Genomic DNA, 13,474 nt, shown 5'->3' on the forward strand with positions numbered 1-13,474 from the left:
TTCTTCAAATGTTGGGCATCTCATTTTCTTCTTTTGAAAAGTTCATGAACGTATATCTTGGCAGAGAGAAACCGTGACAGATTTTCACAACGCTTGGGACTTGGAAGCGAAAGAAAGAGACTGTAGACATTTTCAGCTGGGTTTACTTCACTGTCTTCTGTTGACAACAGCTGCGCTTGGGGCTTTTTTTATTTATGGTCTCTTTACAACATATTATACAGAGTCATCAAAAGTTGTTAGCGCTCTAGATTTATCACAAGCATTAAAAAGAAATGTAAAAAAAAAAAAAAAAAAAAAAAAAAAAGGTGTAAGAAGCTCCAGTCATTTGAAATAAAGGAAGGTTAATTTTTGCAACTATGACTAACACAGTTCATAATACATATAAAACACTTTTAAAAGGCTTTTTAGTGCTGTTTGTCTTATGTCAGGTGTCTGTGTGGCTTTGCAGAAAAAGAAGAAAACATTCAAACTAATCCATCTGACTGGATAGTTAAACAGCGACTAGTGAAACAGATCTCCAGTTATAAACATGGATTTTTCTTTTTTTTTTAGCACCTCCATTCCTGTTATGAATTTTAAAGGAACATTCAAGTCTATGCTATCCACCCTGCATATCAAGCACGCAGATCACAATCCATCTTTGGCTCAGGGTTGGAGAAGGAGCACCTCTTAGAGAAAGCTCCGGGGGAAGAGCCGGCTCTATCAGTGGTGATACATATGGATTTTTGGCTTGGCTTAACACGTCAGATAACTCTCTTCCACCAAAGCTTTCTCCTTCAGCAAGCACCTTCCTCCCCTCGCCTTTTTTTTTTTGTTTTGTTTTGACTCCCTGGCCACATCGCGCTGAATCTGAGGCTAACCCCACCTTTATTCACCCTTAATCCTTTCTTCTTCTAACACTGCGTGGAAAACCTCGATTTACCTTCTGCTCGAAACAGAAACGACAGCCACACAGTAACCTTCCATAACACACGAGGTCAGAAACATAATCACATCTTTCATGAAACGCAACTACATTTTCCTCCCTTGAAAAAAACACGTTCTTCCTGTTTGTTTCTTGTGTAAAACATTTCAAAATACATTATTTGCTTTACTTAGGGTGACACTGTTTTTGCTTATATCAAATCTAATTTTTTAACACTCTTAACTTAACACACATATACATAAAACACACGTCGTATTTGCGACCGGAAGAGAGCTAGCTAGATTATGAGTTTCTGTTTGGCGTCTTTAGCAAGAACTAAAGGCGAATTTCTGCCAATATGTTTGCCTTCCTTTGCCAGGAGGGGGCAGAGGAGAGCATTTTTTTTGGCATTCGGACCAGCAGAAACAAGACAGTAAGGTTGGCTTGGAGGAAGGGGGGGACGGGGGACTGGGGGGACGGGTGGGCCGGCAGGGGACATGCCTTTGGCGGGTGGTGGAGTTTTGAAGGGCGAGTGAGCTGGCAGTCGTCGATCATTTGGGCAGTACGGAGGGAGGGGTTTGGAGATGTCCGACTCAGAGTTTTAAAAAATAGAAGAAGAAGAAGAAGAAGAAGAAGAAGGACGAGGAAGGACTGAAGAGAGGAAAGAGGAGTCAGAGCATTGTGCTGTAGGCTTGGCAGTCAGATAAGGAGAGGCTTAAAGAGCGGAGTGGATTGTGTAGAGGCCTTTTTTCTGTGGTGGGGAATAATGCAGATCAGAGTCACCCGACGGCAGGAAGAGGAAAGAGATAAAGAAAGGCAAAGACGTAAGGACAGAGGGAATGAGAGAGGAGTTCGGAGATGAATCCAGAGATGCGAATAACAAGAGGAAGAGGAGGAGAGAGAGAGAGAGAGAGGAAGATGTCGAGAGAGATATCCCTTCACCGGCACGTGCTATAATAATTAGCCTTGGGTTGGCAAGGAGAAACGTGCAGGCGGATTAACCGGACCTAAAATAACTCTGAGAGCACAGAAGCTGCACCTCTTCCCGTAAGCCCCTTTGTCAGACTCCTGAACGCGCCTGACCGCCCTCTGTGGCCGTGACGTCATTCCAGGTTGTCAGTCACCGGCCGCCGAGTCGACAACGGGCAGCCCCCCCCCTGTGCAAAAACTCGCCTCTCTCTCTTCTTCCCCCTCCCACCCCCCCCCCCCCCCCCCCCCCTTGATGGCTGAAAAATGTGCAGCTGTTACAGTAAGCCCTGTACGTTCTTATAGGGCCAGAAATAGCCCCCCTTTAGCCGGGGCAGGGACACGGGGCGACAACCTCCATTAGCTCAAATGTTGAGAGGATTGAATCACCCCGAGCTCCGGGGGCTTGAACCTCTATCTGTGCTGGGGCCGAGAGCAGGAATCATATTTCTCCGCCGCTATCCCTCTCCTCTGCTTCTCTGTCTCTCTCTTTTTTTTTTTTTCTCTCTATCTGAAGTCCAGAGTGCGCTCGCAGCTCCGCTCAGTGTGTGTGATTGAGTCGTAAACATTAAAGCGGGAGATTCAGGGGACTCTAAACACAGAGGGACGGTCTTTTCGGGTTTCCTCTTAAGGATGTTATGTGCATAGTTAGGCCTTGAAACTGTTTTTTAAAGGCTGCCCAATGAGTGCATATAGGGTCTCCTGTGAGACGTTTTTTTTTTTTTAAATGTATTCGACGCCAATGCCACTGATATAGCAGGGCTATTCTTACAGCCAGTGCTGTCTGGAAAGAGTGGAGATAATAGGAAATAATGGGGGTTGCATCAGGCTGAGCAGAAAAGGAGGGAGCAGACTAGAGGAGTGGAGGCAGTCATGGAGAAGTCAGACCTTTATCTATAGGAGAGAGAGAGAAGAGACAGAAAAGAGGGAAGGGAATTTGAGAGAAGAAGAGAAGAGAAGAGAAGAGAAACAGGATAGGGCAGTTAGCATATAAATCACTTCTGTAATTTGAATTAACAAGAAAAGGCGAGAAATGAAACAGTGGAAGAGGGAGAAATGGGATAGGAGAGGTGAAGAATGGAGATCAGCTTGAGGGGGAGAAAGTTAGAGTTTGACACGATGCCTCAAAAAAAAAAGAAAAAAGGCAAATTGGCTTGTCCCAGCAGCTTGGCTTTGGTGATGCATATCGGACGCACTTGGAGAGAGAGAGAGCTGGATCACAATGAAAGGAACCAGGAAGGCAAAAAGAAAAACCGGGGGAGTGGCTTTTTTTTTTTGTTGTAGATTTTGTTATCAAACCCCTCGTCGTCTTAGGGGTCTCGCTTCAAATGGCATATCTTATGACCTGACAAAAGTAGTCGGGGTTGCCGGCTGGGGTAAGAGATTATCACGGCATCTTAGATCTGTTGCATCTCATACGGTTGCGTCTACAGTCCTCGGCCTGTGACCAGAGCTGATATGATTTGACTCATTTATTCAGGGTTTGGCGTTGTAGTGGGCGTAAAGTAGGCTTGTGATTGAACTCTCCTGCTGCCTCCTCAGTAGACTTCCCACTCTCTTATCCTCGACCCCCCCCCCCCCCCCCCCCCCCCCCCCTTTGGCCTTCCCCCGCCTCCCGATAGGTGTGTTATTTGAAGGTGAGCTGATTGGCGAGGCGGGAGAGGAGGCCGAGGGACTTTGACCTCCCTATTCCTCCCTCACCGGCGGGCACCTCCTCCCCGTTTTTGCGGGTCAGCTCCAGCTCGATGGTCATCAGCACCCTGCCCGAGCCTTCCTCCCCTCCTCCTCCTCCTCCCCCCACCTTCTCTGTCTTTCTGACTACGGCCCGCTGCTTCTGCTCGGGCTGGGACTTGGCCATCGCCTGGCGCACGGGCTGGAGCAGCCGGCCGGCGAGCCCGCCCCAGCCCCTCCCCGTATCCTATTTCTTATCCTTGCGCGACTCCTGCTTCTTCTTTTCAGAGGCGGCCGCCTTCACCTTGGAGGGGTCGGCGGGAGGCGCGGGGCCCTGTGGGGGGAGGAGGGAGAGGGGGTCGGGGGGAGAACAGGGGAGGAGAGTCACTTCAGGAGGAAAGGAGCGTAAGGGAGATAGAGAGAGAGAGAGAGGGAGAGAGTGAGGGAGGGATGGGTGAGATGGGTGCGTTAAAGATGAGAGGATGAGAGATGTGGTTAGCAGGACGGGTGGAGCTGTGTGAAGAGGAGAGAAAAAATAACACCTTTAGGTGGGGGAGGAGGTGAGAGAGACATAACAAAGAGACAGGGGTGAGGAGGTAGAGAGACAGTCCTTTTAGGGGAGGGGGTAGCAAGTGAGAGGGGGTGGAGTCCAGAGCTGTAAGGGGGTGACAAAACAGGTATCCATGCGTTAGGATGGGACACAGTGGCAGGTAGGCTCCATACACCTGCGACAAAAGATCAATGACTGACACACACACACACACACACACACACACACACACACACACACACACACACACACAATGTATCCCAGATTTTGGTTCATATTGATGTTTTTTTAGATTTTTGTGCCGATAATAAACAACTTTAAATTGGACTTTTTGTCTAATTTCCCTCCAGAGAAAAGATTCATTCAGGACATTTTAGAAAGAAATGTTAAACCAGTAATACATTTGACTGAAAAGTGACATTGTATTTACATCTAAACGTCATTTTAACTGTTGTTGTCTAATAAGAATATCTCAGTGTATCGCTTAACGCTCTGCCTCCCAATGAAATAAAGTCTTATGTGACCAACATCATCTAAAACCAAGCATAAAATCCATAACCTCTATTAATAAATCTTTTTTTTTGTATTCATAATAGTTTCATAAAAGTTTCTGTTGCCTTTGAGTTTATTTTTCAACCTAAGTTTATTATTCTAATGATTGTGTTATTCAAATACATTTCTTCTTTGTTTGCTTTTTTTTGCTTTATTTCTTTCTTTATGTTTTTGGGTGCATAACTTGTTTAATGCATAAATTGAGAGAACGCATCGTCTAGCCAGGACCCTTTTAAAAAAAAAAAAAGATGATGCCTCCTCAGGAGTAATCATTAAACTTTAATCTTTCTACTAGATTTAATTCAGTGTGCAGACACCTTCTGTAAACATAACATTTAGACTTTTAGAGTTACACTCAAAACTAATAGATAAGTAGATCTATTATATTGCTTAAAAGACAAGCTGCACTTCAAGGCACACAACCCTGTTACATTCATAAAGGGGAAGTATGAGGAAATTAAATAGTTGTTTACAAATCCTATAATGAGGCTATAAACGGGAGGAAAGATAAATCAATATAGATTCCTCTGTCGCTGCGGTCAGAGAAAAAAAGCTCCTCGACTCTCCGGGTGATATTTTTATATAAAGGCCGACGTCAGCTTGAAATATTCATCTAACTACAACTTATATAATTCACCCATTCACTCCCACTCATTCTGCATATTGTCTGTGCAGTGTCTCTAAAAACAAAACAAAAAAACATCTCTGAAAAAGAAATCTATAAAAAAAAAAGGAAGAGGAGGGAGGAGGGAAAAAGGGAAGTAAAGTGAGGCTCTGCACTTGTGCACAACAAGTCCACGAGGAAGGAGTGGACAGGGTGGAGATAAGGTCAAGGTAACACTTAACTTTACAATAGCCGTGTGCCAGTGCATTAACCTGCGAGTTCACCCGCTGAGAAGTCTCACAAGTGCACGATAATGCTCTGAAGGAGCTTAATAAAACTCATACAGAAGGCAGCGCTCCTTCACAGGACTGTGTACTTTTTTCTCTGCTCCTCCACCGGTTGACCTAAAGGGCCTGCATGCTGCTTTCTGAGAGTGAGTGAGGACAGGCTGAGGAAGTATTTCAGTCTCCAATCCTCACATCCAGCAGGCTTGCTATTCACTCTATTACATCAGGTTAGTAGACGGTGGAAAGCACACTGGAGGCTGCTTCTACCCACTGAAGCTCCCGACTAATAATACCCCGCTGATTGCATTAGAAAATGTATCATCTTTAATTATGCACTGTGCAAAAGCAGCACGCTCTCTGATAAGGCGGCAATCGAGGCGGCTGCCATCCGACTCGATGGGGCAGCTGCACATCCCATCCGGTGTCGTTACCTTTCGATCATACTTACACTCCCTCATACATCAATGCATTGTTTACCATTATGCATCCCACGGCACGGCTCTGTTTTTGGTGCAATGTATTGCATGAGGCTCCCACGCTAATGACAGATCTGCCTCGTAAACACACCGGAGCCTGCCAAGGCTGAATGCAAAATCACCCCCCACCCCCCCCCACCACCACCTTGTTACAGGGGCTGCACACACTTCAAAGGAGATGTGGGTACAGTGGCCAAACAGGAGGGGACCAGTGGGGAGGTAGATAGGCAGTTAAGTGGCCGCGTCCCCCGCTGCATACTAAAAAAGACACGGTGACAGGTTGAGGAGGGAGATTGAGAGGTGGATGAAGGGTGAGAGGTAGTGATTTTCTGTCCAGAACCGAAGCTGATCAGAACCCAGAAGACCTGAGGAGGAAGAAGGAGAGAAACTGGAAAAGGAGCGGGAGGGGGGGTGGGTGGGGATGAGAGGGAGGATTGACAGAGCGAAAGAGGAGAGGAGTGGGGGGGGGGGGGGGGATTACAGACAGATAGATGCTTCTCATGGTCAGCGAGGAAGTCAAAGAGAGAGGGAGAGGCACGAGGTGGAGGAAGGGGAAGGAGGAGGATGCAACTGAAGGGAGGGAGACAGGGGAGGGGATAAAAGGAATGTGAATGAGAGAGAGCGAAAGAAGGAGGGAGAGAGTTAGTGAAGTGAAGGGGAGAGGAGAGGAGAGGAGGGGGGGAGGCAATTGGGGGATGGAAAGAAGAATGTGTGTGTGTGTGTGTGTGTGTGCATGCGTGCGCAGGGCTAAGATCGATACCAAGTGCACTCAATTATCATTCCAGTACAGTATGTGTGTTCACTCCTGTGAGCTTGTGTGTGGCTGCAGGGTAAACTCCTCTCCCACAACTCCACCTAATGGGGACTAGCACACACCACAGGGTTCCTTTGTCTCGCCGTCTCCCTCCCTCACCCGCAGCTTTTTTTTCCTTATTTTCTTTTTGGAGATTTGTAGTGCAAGGCCAGCAAACGGAAAAGTAACAAAGATGGCGCGGCTGATACAAAAAATGTGTTGTGTCAGCAGAGTCTCCTAATAAGGGCTATTTGATCAAACAACCACTTATGAGCGCACTGTGAAAATCCCCAGAGTCCTCTGTGTGCGGTGTAGCTTCAAGAGAGGAATCAGCTCTGAGGGGAGGAAATAAATAAAAATGAAAAAAGAAGGGATTTTAAACTCGGATGGAGAGGCTGTGTGTATTTCTTTTTCTTTCTAGAGCCGGGCTTCGCAGGAGAGTAACTGTAAATGACAACATTGTCAAATATTTCACTGTCCTTTCGGCGGCGAGTTATTTATTCATATATGCACTGTCACCCGCCGCAGGCACTTGAGAGCAACTGACTGCAGCTCAAGAGTAACCTGACAATCACACGACAGAAGAAAGGGAAGAAGAAGACAGAGGGAGGAAGAGGGGGGGGGGGGGGGGGGCTCCAGGGAGATGAGAAGGAGCGCTCTTGTTTGAGGTTTGGCCCTCTCTGGTATCGCCATCTAGGTTTCGAGCAGGTGATGTGTCACCAGGAACGAAGTTGGCTTTGAGAAGCGGATCTTATCGGGAATGAGGGGACCTGATTTATTTTCTTCACTTATTCAATTATCGTACTTCTTTATTTATCCATCCATCCATCATCTATACTGTTTAACCCGTTCGGGGTCGCGGGGGCACAAGAGCCGATCCCAGCTGTCATTGGGCGAGAGGCGGGGTACACCCTGGACTCTTCACCAATCAATCACAGGGCTTTATTTATTTATTCTAAAGATCATTTTCTGGACTTTTCTTGCTTTTAGGTTCCGAACATTGATAAAATACTTCATAAAATGTTGATCCGATAATATGTATTGGTATAATTTGGGCCTGAAACGTCTCACTTTGGTAAGAGCAGCAGCAGTGAATCACCCTGGGGAAACTTTTTCATTTATTAACCACCTTGCTTCTTTGCAGGACAGTTCAATATAAAAAAGTTTATTCAGAGATGAATTAGAAATCCAGAATGTTTTTTGACCATTTTTGCTTATTAATCTACATTTTTCTTAATTTACATGTCAGAAAATAATCTAGTAACTATCAGAGAAATAGATAAGATACTTTATTGATCCGAGGGACATTTGATCAAAGCCTGGAGAGACCCTCATCAGGCGTGCACGCATACAATGATGACGCGTTATTTTCCGATTGTTTTCCCGAGAGCTCCACGTCTGTTTGTCGTTATCTTGAGATGACGACGCCAGTTTTCCTGTGATAACGAGTTTATTTCTTGAGAGCTCGAGAAAAACAACGGAAATCAACCCGTTATCACAGGACAACACTGTTTTATGGAGATCTTCATCAATAAGTAATTATCTAATTATTTACCAAGTGTCACGGGGAAACAGAGTCAAATAAAAATATATGGAAGTGTGTCCTCTTGGGGCTTCCATAGAAAGAAGATTATGACGCAGTTTTGTCAGACAATAAGATGAATTATTACTGACAGAACTTTTAATCATGACTTTAAATAGATATTTTATTGCATTACACACGAAGGATTCTGCATATCTGCATATATTTCTTGCAGCAGATAAAAATCTATCAATAAATACACATTTTTAATATTAATATGAATGTTTGATCTTTTCATTTAATGCCACACAACAAAAATAAAGTTATTCTGGAAATACTGCCAGTGACATGAGCCAGGTGTAAGGCTTAGTGTATAACTATTTCACGTTTTTGTGAGCAACATATGTGCACACATATGGGCGGTCAATTAATGCCAAGTTCAAGTTTGGCTGTGTTATAAAATCCAGAAATGATAATAAATGAAAAGCTGGATTTAAGCTCATAGAGTTGACTCTGATTACTGAGCTGAACCAAATTATCTCGCTCGCTGAAAAGTTCCCACCGGCAGTTTGGGCCACAGGGGGAAGATGGTACACTCCTTACCGCTGGCAGAAGCCTGCAGACACCGCCGCCGCCGCTACCACGTCTTAACATTAGCTGCTACCTCCGGCTACATAACTCCCTGTCACAATGGCACCTTTGATCTCCTGCCTCTGATAACTTCAGAGTGTCTCTCATTTCAAAGCAGATTTTTTGATTTAGAAAAACGCCTTGAACTTAAGTCCCGCGACTCTAACTGGGGTTTTTTTTTTTTCCCCGCCATTATCAGCATGCAAGGCGTACAGTCGATTACAATGCACCCCCGCAAACCATCCAGCCCCCGCATTACCACGGAGTAATCAAACAGAACTTGCCCCGGTGCCTTGTATTCACTGAAGAATACAAGCCACCAAAATGTCTGATTAATCCACCACTTTAGGCTATCGCACTCCCAAGAGGAAAAGAGAGAAAACGAAAATAGCCCAGATCCTTGGCGCGCAGCAGAGTAAAAAAAACCACTGATAACAGCCTAGATCATAATAGGCCCAGTGATTTTCATTTGACTCCCAGTGAGCGAAATCAGCAGCTCCCGTCCGTCTCCCCGACTGTGAGCAAATCTAGCCTCCATTCAGTACCTCAATAGCATTACGGCTGTGACACGGCCTCAGCCATTTCGCAGCTGCTGGTTTTGATTTTTGCCCTGTGGCTGTTTACTCGCACCGTGCTGTTTGACCCCCCCTGAGGGAGCTGAAGGAGAGAGAGAGAGAGAGAGAGGAGGACCAGTGAGAGCTTTAAAACACCTCATATGTTGAGAAGTCTTAACAGCTTGAAGACTGTTATTAAACGCTCGCCGGGCCGAGTTTGAATGACGTGTTATTTTGTTGTTGATTATGTAGCTTCGAGGAGGAGCACATCTGAGCTGCCTGGACTGGCTGGGGGGTGGGGGGGAATGCGATTATGCAACAAGCGCCGTTCTGCACTGTCATGTCTGATGTGCGCTATTGTGAGGCTGCGCTGCTTCAAAACAGATGAATATTCCACTTGACAACACGTTTCCGGGGCGCCTTACAAATATCCCAACACCGAATGCCATTGTAATCTCTTCAAAATGCTATTTAGCGGCAGAACATGACAGGAGACGGAGCTGTTGTGTTTGGTGTCTGTCGACTGGAGGTGTAGATGTCATGGAGGGTGTGAGGAAAGAGGAAGAGGAGGAGGAGGAGGAGGAGGAGGGGGAGGAGGGGGGGGTGTGACGGAAGGAGAGGAGGTGACTTGCCTGTCTCTGCTGTGATCCCTCTTTCTTTTTCTTGCCATGTTTGCTGGAGGGGACAAAAAGAAAGACAATGTCAGGATGTCGAATCTATCTCTCCCTCCAGTGGTCACAGGGCAGCATTGCCTGGCAGCCATCATAAAGAGAACATCAAGCTAATCTACGGGCCCCTGTCTCCAGCATGAGCCCCGCAGCTACAGGATGTGTTATGATCTCATAAGATTGGATAGGTATAAGCAAGACGACGGATACATCATCTTCATGATCTGGTGGATTATCCACTCGGAGACCTTCACTTCAACTCTTTTTAATCGCTTCCTTTGGATCTTTGCAGTACTGTTTTTTTTTAGATTCAATTTAATTGAGAGATCATTATCCGTCTCTCTCCAGCTGATTTACTCCAGATCTAAACTTTGCACACCTGACCAAAATGAAAATGGTGACACTGTGACTATGCCAGCTTGGCCACGCAGGTGTCGGTGCCAGGGATGGGCTCTGGCTTCAGTTCCAGTCCCTGGCACAGACCGGACTGGCAGAGCAGCGCAGGCCACAGGCCGGTCACTGACCTGACACTGAGGCTGAAGACGCGGCGCGCCACCAGGAACCTCATCAGGTAGTAGATGACCACAATGAGCACCAGCAGGCCCAGCACCACCCCGATGATGGCTCCCGTGATCACACCGGCCTGGATGGGTACTGTGGGCGGAGGGGAGAAATTGGGAGGAGGATGAGAAGGAAGAAAGTGACACAGAGAGGTAGGGGAAGGTTTGAAATAATAAAGATGCTTTCATGCAAGGGAAGAAAAGGAGGTGAGAGGTAAGCAAGGAACAAAGCAAAAAGGGAAAAGGAATAGGAGATGAAAGAAGGAAAGAGAGCAAAGGTAAAATAAAGGTTGAATGAAAGATGAAGAAAACAAGTGGAGTAGAGGCAGAGGCAGGGAGGAATAGATAAGGTAGAATAAAGGTGAGTGCAGGGACAGAGTCAGGGAGGGGAGACGGGGGGGGGGCACAAGACGATGGGGGGACAATGCGGGAGGGGACAAGACGATGGAAAAGGGGAAAGAGGAGAGAAATGGGACAAGAAGGCAAGGAGGAGGAGGGGGGGATGAAAAGGGAGGCAGTGATAGCAATCTCAAAAAGAAAAAGAGATAAAATTGTAATTGATTTCATTTAGCAGGAGGTGCGGGGAATTCTAAACGAGGCGGCGCTACGACAAGTCTGTAGTCTGATGTGCAGAGCAAATTGAGATTAATTTCAGAGTTTGGGATGATTATAACAACAATTGAAAACAGTTGGCTCCTGATGACAAAAATTCCCTAAAATGTGCCATATGGGCTCGGTGGAAAGCTAACGAGCAGACACAGATGTAAGACAACGCTGGCATTAGGACTTTGGATTCGATTTTCCTGACGAACTCCCGCAGGACTCACAGGACTCCTTCTGTCTCACCCTTCTCAAAAACCAGCAGGCGAACGCTGGAGGGCCGGCCCACTATGTCTGGGGGGTTCTTGGCGTCGCAGGTGAAGGTGCCGTTGTCGTTGAAGTCCAGGTTCTTGAGCAGGATTGAGCCGTCGCGGCGGCCCGGGTTGCCCACAAACTCCAGCCGGTCCCTGAAGGGGCCCTTGTTGTCAACGTAGGCTGCACCACCGGTGTAGTGGAAGATCTTTAAAGGACAAAGAACATTTGAGTGATTATACATGTGCAATGACGTGCTTTTACATGAGGGTTTACTACTGCACCCATTGGTTTCTGAAGACACAATTTGAAGCCCAATGAGGCAAGCAAAGAGGTGGAACTGAGGGGGGTCTTCTGGTAAACAGCTACAAGGGTACACCTGTCAGTCAACCCAGTAATTCTTAGCCTGTATATAAAACAGTAAAAAATGATTAACAAATAAAAAAAGAGCTATAAAAACCCAAAATATTTTTTGTACTAGGCTTTAAACCTGTTTATTTCTGCTGTAAAAATATGCATTTTTATATGGGACCTAATTGGGATTGCTTTGTTTTTGCAGCGGGCCTCTAGTGGACATGCTAGGAACTGCAGTTTTTTGCACTTTGGCTTCAGAGGTTGCCGCTTGGTTGTTGCTGTTGTGGTTTATTTGTATTTTATAGTTATAAACAACATCATGAGACAAATGCATGATTCTAGTCTGCACCAGCAAGTGTGACTTTATTGGTATCAAATACCTTTCAGTCCTGTGTTGGCCTCCACAATCTCCCGAGGGTTGAATTCACTATTTTTTTTAGCAGCTAAATGCTCCAGTGTGTTAGCTAGCAAGTCGCTACCTTTGTCTGTCCTCTCTTTGGCCTTTGACAGGAAGTTAACGGCGTCTTTTTTGCTGCTGTTTCAGGCTGTGATGAAGCCAAACATCATAGCATTGAGAGTGAGTAAAAACATCTAAGTTGACCGACTATAAAACCAAAACAATGTGCTAAAGGGCGCTAAAAGATCTCAGAACTAGTGAACCAATGCAGACAGGCGATCATTGTGCAACATGTTGTATTTATTTAATCTTAGCTTGACTTCACGTCGAGATTGAAGCAGCTTTAAGTCAAACATGTTTCAATGCTAGCCTGGCTGGTTGTGTGTCTAGTCAAGTTTGGCGGCTAGGAGGCTTAGCTCACGAATGCTTTTCACTTTTTTTTCTTTAAACATGAGCAATTCTGTAGAGAACTTATTTACAGTTGCGATTTTTAAGTGAGCTGTCAAAAAGTCTGAACCATCAGCTCTAGTATTGACAAATTTTGTTACATAGCCCGACATATAAGGGCAGACGACGGCCAAACTAAAAGCTTAATGATTTTTCAGGGAAGCCTAAAGTGCCAGAGGCGTAAGCAAGGGTAAATCGAGTCAAATCCATTGGTTTATTCAGTACATTTTTTTTATGGCGGACATATTCTCAATGTGTCCTGTAAGCTAAGTCGGTGCTGTTGCTGTAGAATGTTCAAGGTCGAGGCCAAATTCAGCTTTTATTTTGGTGAACAAAAAGTTTAAATTTCAGTTCAGAATTGAAGGTTTGATGCTGAAAGAGGCTGCGTGAATTATATGCAGCCTTTTTTTTTTACGTGATATGAACATATCAGGAATCTTAGGGACAAATGCACCGTGAAAACTGACACGGAGACATATGAAACTGTAAATCCGTCCCGGCGGGGGGAAAGAAATAAGCGACAGATGATAAGTGAAAAAAAAGGGGAGAAGAGTGAAATCTAGTTTCAAAGTGAGGGCAGTGCGGGAGACGGATGAAAGCAAAGGAGGTGAGGGGAGGAGGTAATGAGAGAGGTGGGGAGGGACAAAGAAGGAAGGTTCTGGGGAGGAGGAGATTAAGGGAGGTGGA

The 13,474-nt window shown here is 45.7% G+C and overlaps 2 protein-coding genes across 5 annotated transcripts in view; one reads left to right on the top strand and one right to left on the bottom strand.

Moving 5' to 3' along the window:
• Window positions 1–13,474, top strand: part of LOC132979516 (uncharacterized) — a 358,936-nt gene that overhangs the window by 324,595 nt on the left and 20,867 nt on the right. The gene's annotated exons all lie outside the window — the stretch shown is intronic.
• The window catches only part of mpz (myelin protein zero), a 17,617-nt gene continuing 4,280 nt past the window's right edge, over window positions 138–13,474 (bottom strand). The window contains exons 3-7 of one of the 4 annotated variants that reach the window (XM_061045367.1): window positions 11,584–11,797; window positions 10,702–10,831; window positions 10,142–10,184; window positions 3,846–3,875; window positions 138–2,764 (exon numbers count right to left, since the gene is read on the bottom strand). In XM_061045367.1, the coding sequence (XP_060901350.1) occupies window positions 2,753–2,764; window positions 3,846–3,875; window positions 10,142–10,184; window positions 10,702–10,831; window positions 11,584–11,797 (429 nt within the window). In that variant the 3' untranslated portion in view covers window positions 138–2,752. Of the gene's footprint in view, window positions 4,197–10,141; window positions 10,185–10,701; window positions 10,832–11,583; window positions 11,798–13,474 lie in introns of all 4 variants that reach the window. The other 3 variants (XM_061045368.1, XM_061045365.1, XM_061045366.1) reach the window with 3 other exon arrangements.

Source organism: Labrus mixtus, chromosome 8 (assembly GCF_963584025.1).
Source record: "Labrus mixtus chromosome 8, fLabMix1.1, whole genome shotgun sequence".
In the NCBI taxonomy this organism is placed as follows: domain Eukaryota; kingdom Metazoa; phylum Chordata; class Actinopteri; order Labriformes; family Labridae; genus Labrus; species Labrus mixtus.